Here is a 15,170-nt window from a genome sequence, read left to right on the forward strand (position 1 = left end):
TTAAATAATAAACTTCGGGTCACGCCCGTTAATACTTAGCAACCTTGTGCGTGTAAATTCTTTAACAATAACACGTATCAAAATAGAAAAACCTGAATTTGTCTCTTTAATTTTTGTTATGTTTAATATTATTAGTTATGGTTGTTCAACCAACAAAGATAATAATAATGTTATATTTATTTTAAAAATTAATTTTTGTCATAAAATCTATATAATTACTATTTATAGCAAAAACTATGCGGAACTCTCAAAAATTTGATAATACTAAATTTTTTTGTTTTTAAACTTTTACCAGAAGCACAGCAAACACTGGAGCAGCCATAATAGTTAGAGCCTCACTACTGATCTATCCACTCCCACAATACCAAACAGATCTTATACAAGCTTCTGGTATTTCCATAACTCTAAACAACATCCCCACACACATCAATGCAGTATATTGTCTCCCGCGTCATGTCATCAGTATAGCTTAATTTAGTAACTTTTTCCTTACACTTGGACAAAAAATCATATAGGAGATGGCATCAATACAAAAAACACAAACTGGGGCTTTCGTACGAACAATCCTCGGGAAAACACTCAATCTCTTTACTCAATCAAAATTCATACTCCTTCTTCATCTATTACCTCACCTAAGAAAATACTCGATATTCTTGATTTTATTGTGTCTAAAATACCTAATAGTCTACATATCCTAACAACTAATTTTAATGCTCTGTGCTCTGAACACTCATCCGTTCGTCCGATGCTGTTCCCTCAAATAAACCAAAACAACCCAGCCTTATACAAGATCGAATAGACTAGAGCAAATTCAGATATACCCTTGAAAACCAAACCAATCTGAAACTTTGCTTAAAATCCTCCGACGAGGTAGAAGAAACTGTAAATCTTCTAACTAATTCTATACAAAAAACAGCTTAGTCGTGTTTCGCCCCTACCCGTCCTACAAATCACATTGGATATCTTCCTTTATATATTAGAATCCATATCTCCGAAAAATAAAGAGACCGTGCCACCTGACAAAAATCCATATATCGTTCTGATCAACGAAAATTTAACAATCAAACTGAAAAGAGTTCTAGTCTCAGTCAGATCTAATAACTTCACCAAACACATCATTTCCTTATAAGCAATTGATAATTCACTTTGCAAACTACAAGGAAAATCCTTTGATTCCAACCACTTGTAATATCTCTGAAAAAAACTGACGGTACTTTGGCCATAAATGATCTAGATAAAGCCAACTTATAGTCTCACCACTTAACTTCTACCTTTCAACCACTCTATAATATCCTATGCTCTACCTAAATTGAAAAGGTAAACCGTTTTATTTCCTGCTCTTTACCAATACAAAAATCTGTTAAAAGAAAAACTCCAGGCTATGATCTAATTACAGCAGAAGTGTCAACTCAACTGAAAAAATAACTACTCCCCCTGACATACACATATAACTCTATGATTAGGCTCTCATACTTCCCGATTCTATAGAAATGTTCAGCGATCATCATGGTTCTCAAGCCAGGAAAACTCCTGGACTTTCCTGAAAATTATGAGCTCATCAATCATCTTCCCTTATTCACCAAGATTTGAAAAACATATTTCAAAACGTATACTCTCTGCCATTGAATCCAACCTCCCAAACACACAATTTGGTTTTCGTCACAACCATTACACTATTCTCCAAGTACACCACTAAGTCAACTAAATTTCATACACACTAGAAAAAAAGAAGTATGCACGGGCGCATTTTTGAACATGGCACACTTTTTTGACAAAGTGGGGCTCGATGATCACCTATTTCTGTATTCATATTCAGTATGCTCTAATATATATCTATTATGTAGTTATATGATTTTGTCCGATAACACTTAATTTGCTAAAATAATACTATTTGAAAAAATCTCACCAAAGACACAATGTAAAAATAGATTACTATAATAAATAATGCTTTAAATAGATGTTGAAGATCAATGCGTCGATTGTAAAAGAAGCATGATTCCAGTAAAAGCATTGTATGAATGTCAACATATGTATTGTACAGATTGTTCAATGGTACAAAGACAAAACGCTTATACATGTGAAATTAATCAGTGTAAAATAGAAGACTGTAAATCGAAATTACCCAAAGGTATTTAATATATATTTTACTTATTAATAATTAAATACAATATTCTAAACTATTTATTGCAACAAAATCTTAAATTAACATTTAATAGAAGTGTTGTGAATATTACATTGCCAATATTATGAATGTGATAAAAATAATATTTTGTTTTATCTTATCCAGATTACTTTTTAAATGGTTATGTAAACGTCATCTAGCAAAGATATTTCTTTATCTAGTAAAGAAATATCCAAATTAGTTTGTGATAACTCTGTTAAAAATTTATCTTTCTTTCTTCGATATAAATTGAACTTAATAAACAAGATCTTCTCTGATATCTTTTTACATAAGTTAAAAAAAACTCTAAAAATACTATCTATGATGAATTCTTCGACAAATTCAACAAACTGTTATCGTATCTTTATTCTATTTTATTACTTTTTGATGATTTCAAACTTCCTAATTCAAATAACTTTATTTTTAATATGAACTTAAAACCTTCCTCTACTCAATCTACTTTCATCTTCGGCCACCATTCTCCTAAACTTTCACTTGACACGATCTCCCATATCATCTATGTTCACATCAGCTGTCCTCATATCGTATTTAATAGCGATATTCTCTTTTTTAATATTCCTCTACTGCTTCTTCCATCAACATTCATTTCTATAACTGTTCTTACAACTTCCGATTCTTCTCTTTTCATAACATGATCAAATCATCAAGTCAATTTTCTCTCATCTTATCCACGATTGACGCTACACCTATACTCCCTCTTATGTGCACGTTCCTTATTCTCATCTCTGCTACACTCATTCTCTGCTCTACTTTCTTATCAACTGCCCAACACTCTGAACCATACACTATAGCTGGCCTTAATACAGTCTTGAAGAATTTACCTTTCAGCCTCATTGGAATTCTTTTATCGCATTTGACGCCAGACGCTTCTCTCCACTTCAACCACTCGCACTTAATACTATGTCTTACATCCTCATCAGTAGAACCTCTCTTTTGAACAACTGATCCTAAATACTTAAAACTCTCCACCTCTCCAATCACGTCATCGCCTATTGTCACTGATCTCCTCATTCCACCTACCTCGTGTTCTCTTTTGTCAAACTCGCACTCTATATACTCTGTCTTACTTCTACTTATTCTTAAACTCTTTTCTTCAAGAGCTGATTTCCATACCTCTAGCCTTTGATTAATTTCCTCCTAATTTTCTCCTATTAAAGGCACCTCTCCTTATATTTCTCTGTAATTTCATCCATCACTTTAGAGAATAAGTAAGGGCTTAAAGCAGAACCTTGGTGCACTCCAACTCTTACCCGAAAACTTTCTCATACTCTTCCTACGCTTTTTACCCTGGTACAAGTGCCATCGTACATAACTTCTATTATATTAATGTACCATTTCGGGACTACTTTTCTCATTAATGCCCACTTTAAAAACTCTTACGGTACTCTATCATACGCATTCTTCAAATCTATAAATACCATACACAGCTTTTACTTATAACCCTTTCTTTTCGTTATTTTTTTGATATTAGTTGGTATTTACATTTTATCATAATATTAATAGATTATAGAATATAATATTAAGTAAAAAAAGCATAAACAGAAAATAAATTACTTTTATTGATTCTCATATAAAATAAATAATTGTAGAAAATTATCAATTATATTTAATTTTTAAATTTTAGTAAAAATGTTATATTTGAATAAATACATATAAATACGATACGTATTCTTTTTAGTGGTAGGTATAAATTGGGCTCAATCTACTTTTATAAAAATTTTAATTTCTTTAAACTTCTTCCAAATTAAAACAAACATAAATAATAAAAGTACAATGCATGATTCTTTTTTCATCTAATTCTATTTATCTTGTTACTCTTTGGTTCCCATTGATTTGTACCATGCACAATCAAATGCGCTATGTAATTTAAATAATTCATCATACCATTTAACTTATTCTAAAATATTGTTTATTGGTTAATAGACAATTATTTTATTATATTATCAAATTTGAAATCTTTCATCTGGAATGAGTAATTTAATTCGCACAATATTATGTCAGATCTTGTTAATAAATTCTGCAATATCTTATTTCACTCTATTGAATCTATCAATCCTAATAAACACTTTTCCAATTCAAATTATATAATATTAACCAATTTAATGACTTTTAAACATCATGTTCTGAATTGTTTTCTATTGATTAATAAATAAATATATTTGTATAAAATATAATAAATAAATATATTTAAATAATAAATATTTGACAGAACAAAACTCATCAATTATTTTTAAATTTAAAATATAAACTGTCCGATCTTATTTTGTCTTGATTATCGTAATTTTTAGTAAATAGGATGCAGTTCAATTTTAGTTGTTATAGAGGTAGGTAAGAACTGTCTATGAGCTCAAAACTGTATATCCACTGTGCATACTTTCTACCACTAATCGCAGGTGGGTTTAGCTCGTACTAACGTACTTATATTCGGACCGTGTTTCACATTGATTCTATGTATTAAAAATCTTGAAACTCAATGAGTACTATTTCTGTAATTGTTATCTACCCATCATAATATGTTGAAATAAATAAACAATAAGATTTTTTTTCTTATAAGTGATAAATAATAAAAAATATGTTTTGAATGTTTATAAGAGGACAATAATTAATTTAAAAAAATTTAAACGAATTGATAATAGGATCAAAAGTTATTGGATTTGTGATAGCTTCGTTAATCACCCTATAGGTCGTCCTGCTAGGCCACTCCTATATATGTTAATTGCACCCTGTCTCCGCGGGGAAATTATATATCTCTTAGGGTTCTAGATTTATAATATATCCTTATGTGGTCAAATATTTCCCAAATTAACTGCATATTATTATTTTGAACTTAAATGCATTTTTATATGATAATTAATTTTCAATTGTTTTTGTTGCAAAAATTTTATATTCCTACCTAATTATTTTTATGTTGCTTTCGTTTAATTATACCTTTATTATTGTAAAATAACAAATATTTTATACTGTTACATAGATAAACTAAATAAGTTTTGTAATATACAGTTATAGTTGGATCGATAATAGTATATCTATACTTTTAATAAACAATTATTTTTACAGTGCTTGACAAATTTAGTAACAAGCTGGTTTTTACTTTATTATTAACTAAAACAAAGGACATTGATTAATCTGACTATTTGTAAAACAGTTTAGTTCAAGATTTAGTCCCTTAAACAAATACCTTTTAATCGTGGTTCTTAAAAATTCGTTTGGTATACCTCTCAGTTAGTGTCCTAGCAATTAACTACTGGTCCCATTATTGAGATGCAGATTGATTTGCGTGAATTTTATATATTATCATATTGACTGACGTTAAGTTATTAGGATTAAGTTTAAGACTTTTGATACTTTCAGTAACTGACCTCATCAGCTTGTCTTGCGACTACTTGCTTGTATCTACTGACATAAACTCGTTGTTTAGTAAACGTCCATTTTTTCACATTGATGTTTTCAATTTCGACGATTCTTCTGCGAAGAGCCGTTCACGTTCTTATACCAAAAGGTTGTCCATATGATCCTTGAATGTCACAAGATCGTTGTGTTGTGGAATTTCAATGTTGTTATCCATATAGTGGTCCATAAAGATACGTCACAGCAGATCTTTAAACTGTGATAAGACAGAATACACCAAGGTGCACTTAATACCATAAAGTATTCCAATGGTCACTTTGTTTTTGGCTAATTACCCTGTGATAATTTAACTTCTTATTCACTTGATACATCTTGGTTAGAGGAATAAGATACAGTTTGTTAAAAATTATAATTTTATTTCTAATTATAATTCTGTATTATCTAGCTTTCCTAAGGAAGATAATTTATCTCCGTTTATTTTTAATATTTTTATTAATAATAATAGTTCCTTTATAAAATATTGAATAATAAAGTAAATTATTTTTTTATTGGGTTTTATTTCATTTAAAACTTAAAAGCGTGTTATAAAAATTCTTTTTTTCTTTTTTTCAAAAAAATGTTTATCATATTGCCATTTGAAAATTTTTGCATTTTATTGAGAGCTCTCATTCAATAATAAATTTATGTAATATGTTTGTTATTAAAATAAATTATTTATCATGAATATATTGGTAAATTAATCATTACTTAAAGTTAATACTGCATATACATTCGAAAGGGAAATGCCTAAAATGTAATCAAATGAAGACAGTAGATACCTTGTTTCTTTGTCGACATAAACATTGCGAAGACTGTATACAATTTTTCATAAAATCAAAAATTTCTAAATGTCCAATAAAAGAATGTAACGCAGAAGTACTCATAGGTAATATTCTCTTTTAAATCTATTGATTTATAATTATTAGAATATTCTCAATTTAGTATTATAACAAAATATCAAATTAAATTTTAGTAGCAATAATGAGAATATGAGAATATAAAATAAGATTTTTATTGAGTTAATTATAATATTTCGTTTTATTTATTATCTAGAATAATTTTCGAATGGTTACGTAAAAGTCTTCTAGTATATACATTTTGTTGTCTAGATATTTTATTAATTTATGAATAAAAATTTATACAACAGTACTGAATAATTTATGTGAGCTATTAAAAAAAAATATCCCTATTACTTTTTTGATATAGCTACTGTATTTGAACATTGCTAATAAATTATAATGTCTATGAAATGTATATGCAAAAGAGTTATCGATAAGTAGCATTATTAAGAATACAAAATAAAAAATTCCAGCATAGCAAGGTCGCAACACAGTGGAGACAATTATATATGATATCTAACAGTGATTAAAATCACTATCACCATAAGGCTTTAATGTAATTTACAGATAGTGTTTAGTTTTCAAAAGGAGTTATTGAATCATTTTATAAGTAACAACTCATAATTTTTCATGATTTAGTTATATATATTTTTATGATATACAGGGTGATTTTTTTATCATAACCCACTCAATTACTTACAGAATAAAAATAATTAAAAAATATTTTTTTATTATTATCTTTAGTTACACATTATTCTTGAATTATTAACTATGTAATACTTTTTAAGTTCATCCCTTATGCCTGGTAAGGGTGTCAACTTTGTTTTTTTAAATGGAAACACATATTTTTAATTAAATAAAATGTTTGAGTTTTTAATTCAATAATAAATGGCATTTGAATGTTTAATGAAACTTAATTTGTTTATTAGATATAAACATTTAAAGTTTCAAATTTTTGAGTTCATATACATGTATAATACACAAGGGGTAACAAATACAGGTAGCTAATTGTTTTTTTATGATATTAGCAGGTACACAGCATTGTTATTCTCAATGATAGTAAGGTACATTGATGTGAGTTTATAAATACACTAACTGACAATACAAAAAGTATATCTATTGATAGTCACAATTGATAATAAACAATCCGTGATTGTGATAGCAATATCATAATAAACCAATTAGCTACCTGTATTTGTTACCCCTTGTGTATTATACATGTATATTAACTCAAAAATTTGAAACTTTGTTTATATGTTTGTTTATATATTTGTTTATGTTGAAAATGTTTATATCTAATAAACAAATTAAGTTTTATTAAAAATTCAAATGCCATTTATTATTGAATTAAAAACTCTAACATTTTATTAAATTAAAAATATGTGTTACCATTTAAAAAAACAAAGTTGACACCCTTACCAGGCATAAGAGATGAACTTAAAAAGTATTACATAGTTAATTATTCAAGAATAATGTGTAACTAAAGATAATAATAAAAAATTTTTTTTTAATTATTATTATTCTGTAAGTAATTGAGTGGGTTATGATAAAAAAATCACCTTGTATAAATGTAATAAATGAAACAATAAAAAGAAAGTTAACTATTTAATTTGATTATTCTTTCATTCATGAGTTAATTAATTTTCAATAAAAAAATTGAAAATGTAATTTATCAAATTGACACTAAAAGTTGCGAAAATTCTCCCTGAAAATATTTATAAATAATAATCCTATCTCTCAGCTTCACATCGAAGATGAGAATGTATTGGTTTTACTCTGATGTTTTTTTGTCTGTTCCGGAAACTCTGACACTTATATATATATATATATATATATATCTTAAATTAATGATTATGTAAAATACTTTATTATGATGGAAAAAATTTCGGATTTTAGTTTTTCTTAGCTCTTACTGAACCGATTTCTTTCAACGATACGTCAAAATATCACAAATGGTATCTAGTCAAAGACATTACTCTTAAAAATTGAAAAAATTTCCCTCATTTCCCATAATTAGGGGAAATCTCCTAAAAAATTACAAATTTAAAAATCGCTAATTTTAACATTTTTTTCGATTTTTTTTAGATAAAACTGCCATAACTTTTTTAAAAATAACAAAATCAATATATTTTTTTTTTATATAGATACATGATGTCCAAACCCAACCTTTTATTTAAGATATATCTTATAAATCTGACTTTTTACCTGCCCATAGAGGGGGTTATTATAACAAGTTTTTCAACTTTTGAATGTGTTCCTGAAAATCGGACACTTTTATATATATCTTAAATTAAATCTTAAGTAGTATACTTTATTTATAATATACTAAATAAAAGAATAAGATTTTTGTACAACATTTCTATTATATTAGCTTCGATGCAAATCTGAGAAGGTATTGGTTTTAATATGATTTTTTTTTTGTGTCTGTTACCACTTTTTCTTAGCTCTCACCGAACCGATTTTTTTCAACGATACGTCAAAACTTCAGAATTCGTATCTAGTCGAAGACATTACCCTCAAATTTGAAAAAATTTCCCTCATTCCCCGTAAATTGAGGAAACCTCCAAAAAAATAACAAATTGAACATTTTTTACTTTAAAATGCTATAACATTTTAAAAAATGTATGGATCAATACATCTTTAATTCGACATTATTTTTTTTTAAATCAGACCATTTTCCTATATACGGGGGGGTTCAAATCTAAAAAATGCATATAGAAAGTAAAACTTTTTCAACTTGAAAATGGCTACCAAATGCTATTTTTGTGTGAAAATTCTCGATTTTATTTTTTACATTTTTAACTTTATAATGCTATAACTTATTGAAAAGTGTATGGATCAACATAATTTTTTTATGAGAAATAATATTTTTTAATAAACCCTTTTTCATTCGACATACTTTATCTTAATCAAGATATTAATAAGGAACCAGCAGATCAAGTAGCTTTTGGAATAAAACACCAATTTTTTTAAAATTAAACACTATCTAAAGATTTGCATCGAAGCGTTTTTTTTTTATAGTGATTTTAATCACTGTCAGATATTAATACACTTGATCCAACTATATCACGTCACCACTGTGTCGCGACCCCCGTGTTCTGGGTTTTTTTTGTTTTCAATTATTTCTGAGTTAAATTCTGTAACATTTAAAACTGATCAAATTCTATATTTTGATAACTTTTATTTTATTTTATTATCACGTCCGGATATCTTTTTACTGAAATATCTTTATCTAGAAAATTTTGTATTTATATTACCTCAATACTGCTAAACACAAACCTTTCGTAAAATTAATTAAAAATATTTACAACGAAATTCTCATATATTGGTTCTCTTTTTATAAGTTTTGTTATAAAATATTAAGTTAATATTATTTAAGAATACATAATAAAATTCTTAAATATTAACCACCTTACACACATTTAAATTAGTTTTATTGTTTAGTAATTGTCAAAATTTTTTTTTATTTCATTATAGGAATGGAATTAAGTAAGTATAAATTGTTTAATACATTTTCAAATTGATCGTTCACCTAAATTTATTAGTTTATTAGTATTTTATTAATACATTCTTAATCCTTTGACGTATCGTCGAAATAGTTTTATTTCGAGTTGATTAATTTATATTTTATTTACAGGAAAATGTAATTACTGTCGTAAGGATATATTAAGAAAACATTATTATATAGGGTGTTATCATCCATTTTGCAATGAATGTAGTGCAAAATTTGAAAAGCATGAGATACCTTGTCTAACTTGTAAAGAGAAAGAAAGAGAGAGAAAGCGAAAAGAAAAGGAAATAGAAATGGAGAGAAAAATGAAAAATGAAATGCTTTCATACATTAATCATTTACGGAATAGGGAGAAAGTACATGATGATAATATATTTTCATATTATATATAGACTACAAATACAACACCTCATTAAAACAAAATTTTAAAAAAACAATGTCCTTAAATCCTTCAAAAAAATATAAAGTTTTGTAATTAAAATATTTTTATCTGTATGAACTGCTAATTGCAAAATGAATGTACATTTTCATTTAAGTTTTAAGTATAATTCATAATATATTGTAACCTATATTCATAGCAGATGAAAGTTTTAAATCAATAAATAAAATAAGTAAATAAAAATATATATTACAAAAATGTTTATCTTGTGTACAAGTCAGGTAATGCCTATCCTTTTCTTAATATCATAGACATCCTTGATCGCCATAGAAAATTTCGTTATTATAATACTCTTGATCTAGCAAATGGTTATTATCAAGTCTCTATGTTACCTGAGCATCGTTAAACCCCTCTTTTTCGACAGACAGAAGTCATTTTAAAATTCTTTGTATGTTTTGGTTTGAAAGGTGCCCCAGCACTTTTCAACATCCATGGAATGAAGTTTTAACTGGCATAAATAAGTTATAAGCTTTTGTTTACTTAGACGATATAATAATATAAACCAAAAATCTAGATTATCATTTTCAGAAAATCACAGAAATCTTTAATAGCTTGATGCAATATATTATGGCAATTTAAATATGTACGACGAACAATTCAAGTTATAAAAATCATTTTCATATAAAGGAATAATGTTACAAATTCGAAGATGAAAATCTACAAGTTTATAATTTTTGTTTTACCTACTTATTTTTTTTTATTGCACAAGATAATGTGTAATTGAATCTTTTTATGACACAGCTGTGTCAACAAGTCATTATTTTTGCCTCTGGACGCTAGATATGGCGTCAAAAGAGAATAAATATAATTAAAATCGTTTTGTTTATCGGTATTGATCCCTTCCAAAATGACTGGACTTTATCGATTTGAAATTGCCCCTAGATCGGTATTTACTCTTCATCTAGTTTCTGTTATTGACCGTACTAAAGAGCAAATGTTAGCTTCGATACGAAGCTGAGAAGGTATTAATTTTACCATGATGTGTTTATTTTTTTATTTTTTGTGTCTGTCACTACTTTTTCTCAGCTCTCACTGGACCGATTTCTTTTAACAATACGTCAAAAGATCACAAATCGTATCTAGTTGAAGACATTACCCTTAAAAATTGAACATTTTTCCCTCGTTCCCCGAAAATGGGGGAAATCTCCAAAAATATTACAAATTTAAAAATCGATAAATTTGTCATTTTTTTTCTTAAACTTCCATAACTTTTTCAAAAATAAACAAATCAACATAATTTTTTGTTTTAATAAAATCTTAGATACTTTTCTTTTATTTAATATCATTTTTTTGAAAATTTAACACTTAACCTGCTCACTGGGGGCGTTTGATAATGGCAACTTTTTTACAAAAACTAACTTTTTCAACTTAATTTTTGAAAATGTTCCGGAAATACTGCGTTCTTTAAACATATACAAAATGAAAGCTTATTTTATATACTCTAAAATGAAAAAAAAAAATTTGTCCCGACACTTTATCTTCTGCATGCAAACGGCTGCCGTAGTTAAAAAAACGCTATTGTTGTGTTAAAACTTTCGATTTTCGATTTTAAATTTTCAACTTAGAAATGCTATATCTTATCGAAAAATGTAAGTATCAGCACAATTTTTTTTTTTTCTAAATACATTATAAGTACATCTTTTATTTGACATACTTTTTATTAAAATTGGACAATTTCCCCTTATATAGGGGGCGTTCAAAACTTGAAACATTGTATAAAAAATAGAACTTTTGAAAGTGTTCCGGAAATACTGCGTCCTTTAAACATATATAAAATTAAAGCTTTTGTCATGTACTATAAAATTAAAAGAAAAATTTGCAAGCTCATGCATTGTGCTTTATCGTGCTCTCGTACTTCTACACACCGTAGATAGTTAATATGTATGCTCTTACAATATGAATACTCTATTATTCATAATTGTGCTCTCAAACAAAACCACATTGTTGATGTGATGAATGTAAATATTATCCTACAGTTTTAACGTACTGCTGTTCTATGCAGAGGATTCAATAAAATGGAGAATATCTGTCAGCTCGGATAACCAAGTCAATGTACAGCTCATTTGATTTATGAAGGAGGCAGATCAGCTATAACATCATTCAATACCCAAACACCAGAAAGAGTATTTGTTGTATACCTTGTATACCTTGTATAAGGCCACAACATCATTAAAATATATAAATTAATCATTTAAAGGTTATGTACTTTATTTTAGGTTGAGTATTATCGGTCCACGTGATCCTTATATAAGCTATTGACGCCAACCATTAATTTAGGAGTGTCATGGCGCAACATTTAGTAACTCAAATCTGTGAATGCATATTTTTAACCCTTAATAGTCTTGCTTCCAGTTGTTTTGCAATCGATTTTTTCATTAATACAATTTTTATCAGTTTATATGACTAAAAACCCTGACACTGTCCCAATTCAATCGCGTCAACTTTGTCAACCAGTGTCCTAGTTATGTGAAGAAATATGTGTTTGACTGATTATCACTAAGTTTGGAAATTAAGTTACAAAGTCCGATCAGAGTTTTCTCTCCGTCGTTGAGGTGACGATGATCATGATATACGCCACCGACCCCAGCCGTGCGATAGGTCCAGGGACATTGAATCAACATCGCATCAGCGTATCGTCGCCATTAACGCTGCTAACTATTAACATCCCATGATCATGCTAGACACCGCGACACCAACGCTAGCAACAGTGCCATGATTCTACTCGAGAAGTACTTATTTATTGTGTTCGTCTTTTCGGTTTTCAAATAATCTTTTTATTAATAATTAATGACAAACGGATCACAATCATCTTAACCAATATCGACTGCATTATTGCGATATAAGTCGTGTCAAGACTATTAAAAAACAGATTATATAAATAATTGGATTAAATAAAAATATTGACAATGACTACAATAACCGTCATTTATGCATATTTTTTAGTAAATTTTAGCAATTTAATTATTGTAATTTCGTAATATTGTCTCTAACTATAGAGTTAAGTATCTACTAAATTAAAAAAGCCTCTATAAAGCTCCACAGAGTATAATTATGGCTATATTATAAATTACTTAGTTAATACTATCATGGCCAATCGCAAAAAGTCGAATATATGTTTTATTATATTATAACGAAACATAAATTTGATTTTTTTTAAATGGACCATTATGGTTTTTGAGTAAAGTTTTTGTGTTCTAAAATAAATAAAACTCTTTTAGATCAAACTAATTAAACTTGTTAATCTAATTGTAAAATACGAAAACTTCAGTAAAAGTTCTTAAAAGCCAATCAATCAGATGAATTTTTCTTAATATCGTTGAATGTGCTTTTGTTTGGTGTTCTTCATTGCATCTTTTATCTACTAAACTATTTAATCAATGTACTTCAATAGATTTATATTATTAAAATGCTTCGTATCCATGAAAGTGTTAGAATCATTTATTAATTATTATTTTTACACCAATATCTTTAGTATTACCAACCGATGTTACCAATTTATTGGTAGGGTTGAGTTTATATATACATATATAATGGTGGAATATTCTAATTAGTTCATAGTTCGAAGTACAATTATTAGTTATATTACCATGCAATAGTGTAAAAAAAAACTATTTTTTTTTTTTTTGCATGGTTATTTAAAACTAGAGGGACGGTGTGACCAAGTCGATAACGCGGCAGTGCTTGACGCGCATTGCCTCGGGTTCGAAACTCGATTACGGGCGCCTTCATTTGGCGAGCGACAGATCAATTCGGTAATTAAAGTCGTCATCTCTCTCTACATTACATTTGTAGATAACATTTGTTATTTTGTTATTTGTTATTAATAGTTAATTTAATTTCCGTTATGTATTATAATTGAAAAAAGGTATTAATTAATTTTGATATTTTAATAGTTGATTTTACAGTTCTATTTATCCAAATTTGTATATTTCTATTATTGTTTCAAACAGGCAAATTTTAAATCAATTCCATAATAAAATGGATATATGTTTATAATTGATCTATACATATTTATTATTATAAGTAGTAAAGTGTAGAATTGTTAAGTGCTTACTCACATTCCCCAATCTAGTGTAGTCATTCCCTCCCATTTTTGGTGTGGTGTGTGAGTAACCAAAAGTTCCTTAATATACAGTCCACCCTTTCCTTCACTCGAGAGTATAGGTGTCATGGTAAGCGGTATACTACTTGTCACCCCCGCTCATACAAATACGAAACCAAAATTTAAAAATTTAAAAAATTTTTAACGTCAAAATAAAAAAAACTTATTAAAAAAGTTAAAAAAAAATTCAAATTAAAAGATTAAAAAAGTTCCAAGAACAAAATTATTTGAGAATTTGTTTTTTATCACATTATCCAACTAAAACTGATGGTTCCCGTTAAAGAAAATTAAATATTAGGTTTTTAAACCAGAAGAGATGAAAAAAGAAATTATTTAATTACATATTATTGTAGAGTTTCTGGATTTATATAATATTTCATTTACAAAAATTGAAAATATTCTATAGTTTTTAAAAATGAGTCTGTATATTTAAAAATCATAAATTGAAATTTTACGCGTTTAGACTAAACATTTTAATATATTGTTTTCATGTTAACAGATTTTAAAGTACACATTGAATAATAAATAAAAATAAATTATTCATATACGAGTGAAAAGAAAATATTTTTATCTATTGTAGGAAAATTGCGAATATAAATTTGATAAAATAGGCATTAAATTTTATGAAAGTTATAGATATTGATTATTAGTAATAATTTTTAACATCCATTGAATTATTTATATTGAACAATTTTTTGTCATACAATTGT

The 15,170-nt window shown here is 27.3% G+C and overlaps 1 protein-coding gene across 1 annotated transcript in view; it reads left to right on the forward strand.

The window, feature by feature from the left end:
* The window catches only part of LOC126899263 (uncharacterized), a 22,236-nt gene extending 11,691 nt beyond the window's left edge, over positions 1-10,545 (forward strand). The window contains exons 5-8 of the mRNA XM_050673974.1: positions 1,958-2,128; positions 6,309-6,455; positions 9,886-9,897; positions 10,046-10,545. Coding sequence (XP_050529931.1) covers positions 1,958-2,128; positions 6,309-6,455; positions 9,886-9,897; positions 10,046-10,311 — 596 coding nt within the window. The 3' untranslated portion in view covers positions 10,312-10,545. The remainder of the gene's footprint in view (positions 1-1,957; positions 2,129-6,308; positions 6,456-9,885; positions 9,898-10,045) is intronic.
* The last annotated feature ends 4,625 nt before the right edge of the window (positions 10,546-15,170 follow it).

This window comes from Daktulosphaira vitifoliae, unplaced genomic scaffold (genome assembly GCF_025091365.1).
Source record: "Daktulosphaira vitifoliae isolate Bord-2020 unplaced genomic scaffold, ASM2509136v1 Scaffold_2, whole genome shotgun sequence".
Lineage (NCBI taxonomy): Eukaryota > Metazoa > Arthropoda > Insecta > Hemiptera > Phylloxeridae > Daktulosphaira > Daktulosphaira vitifoliae.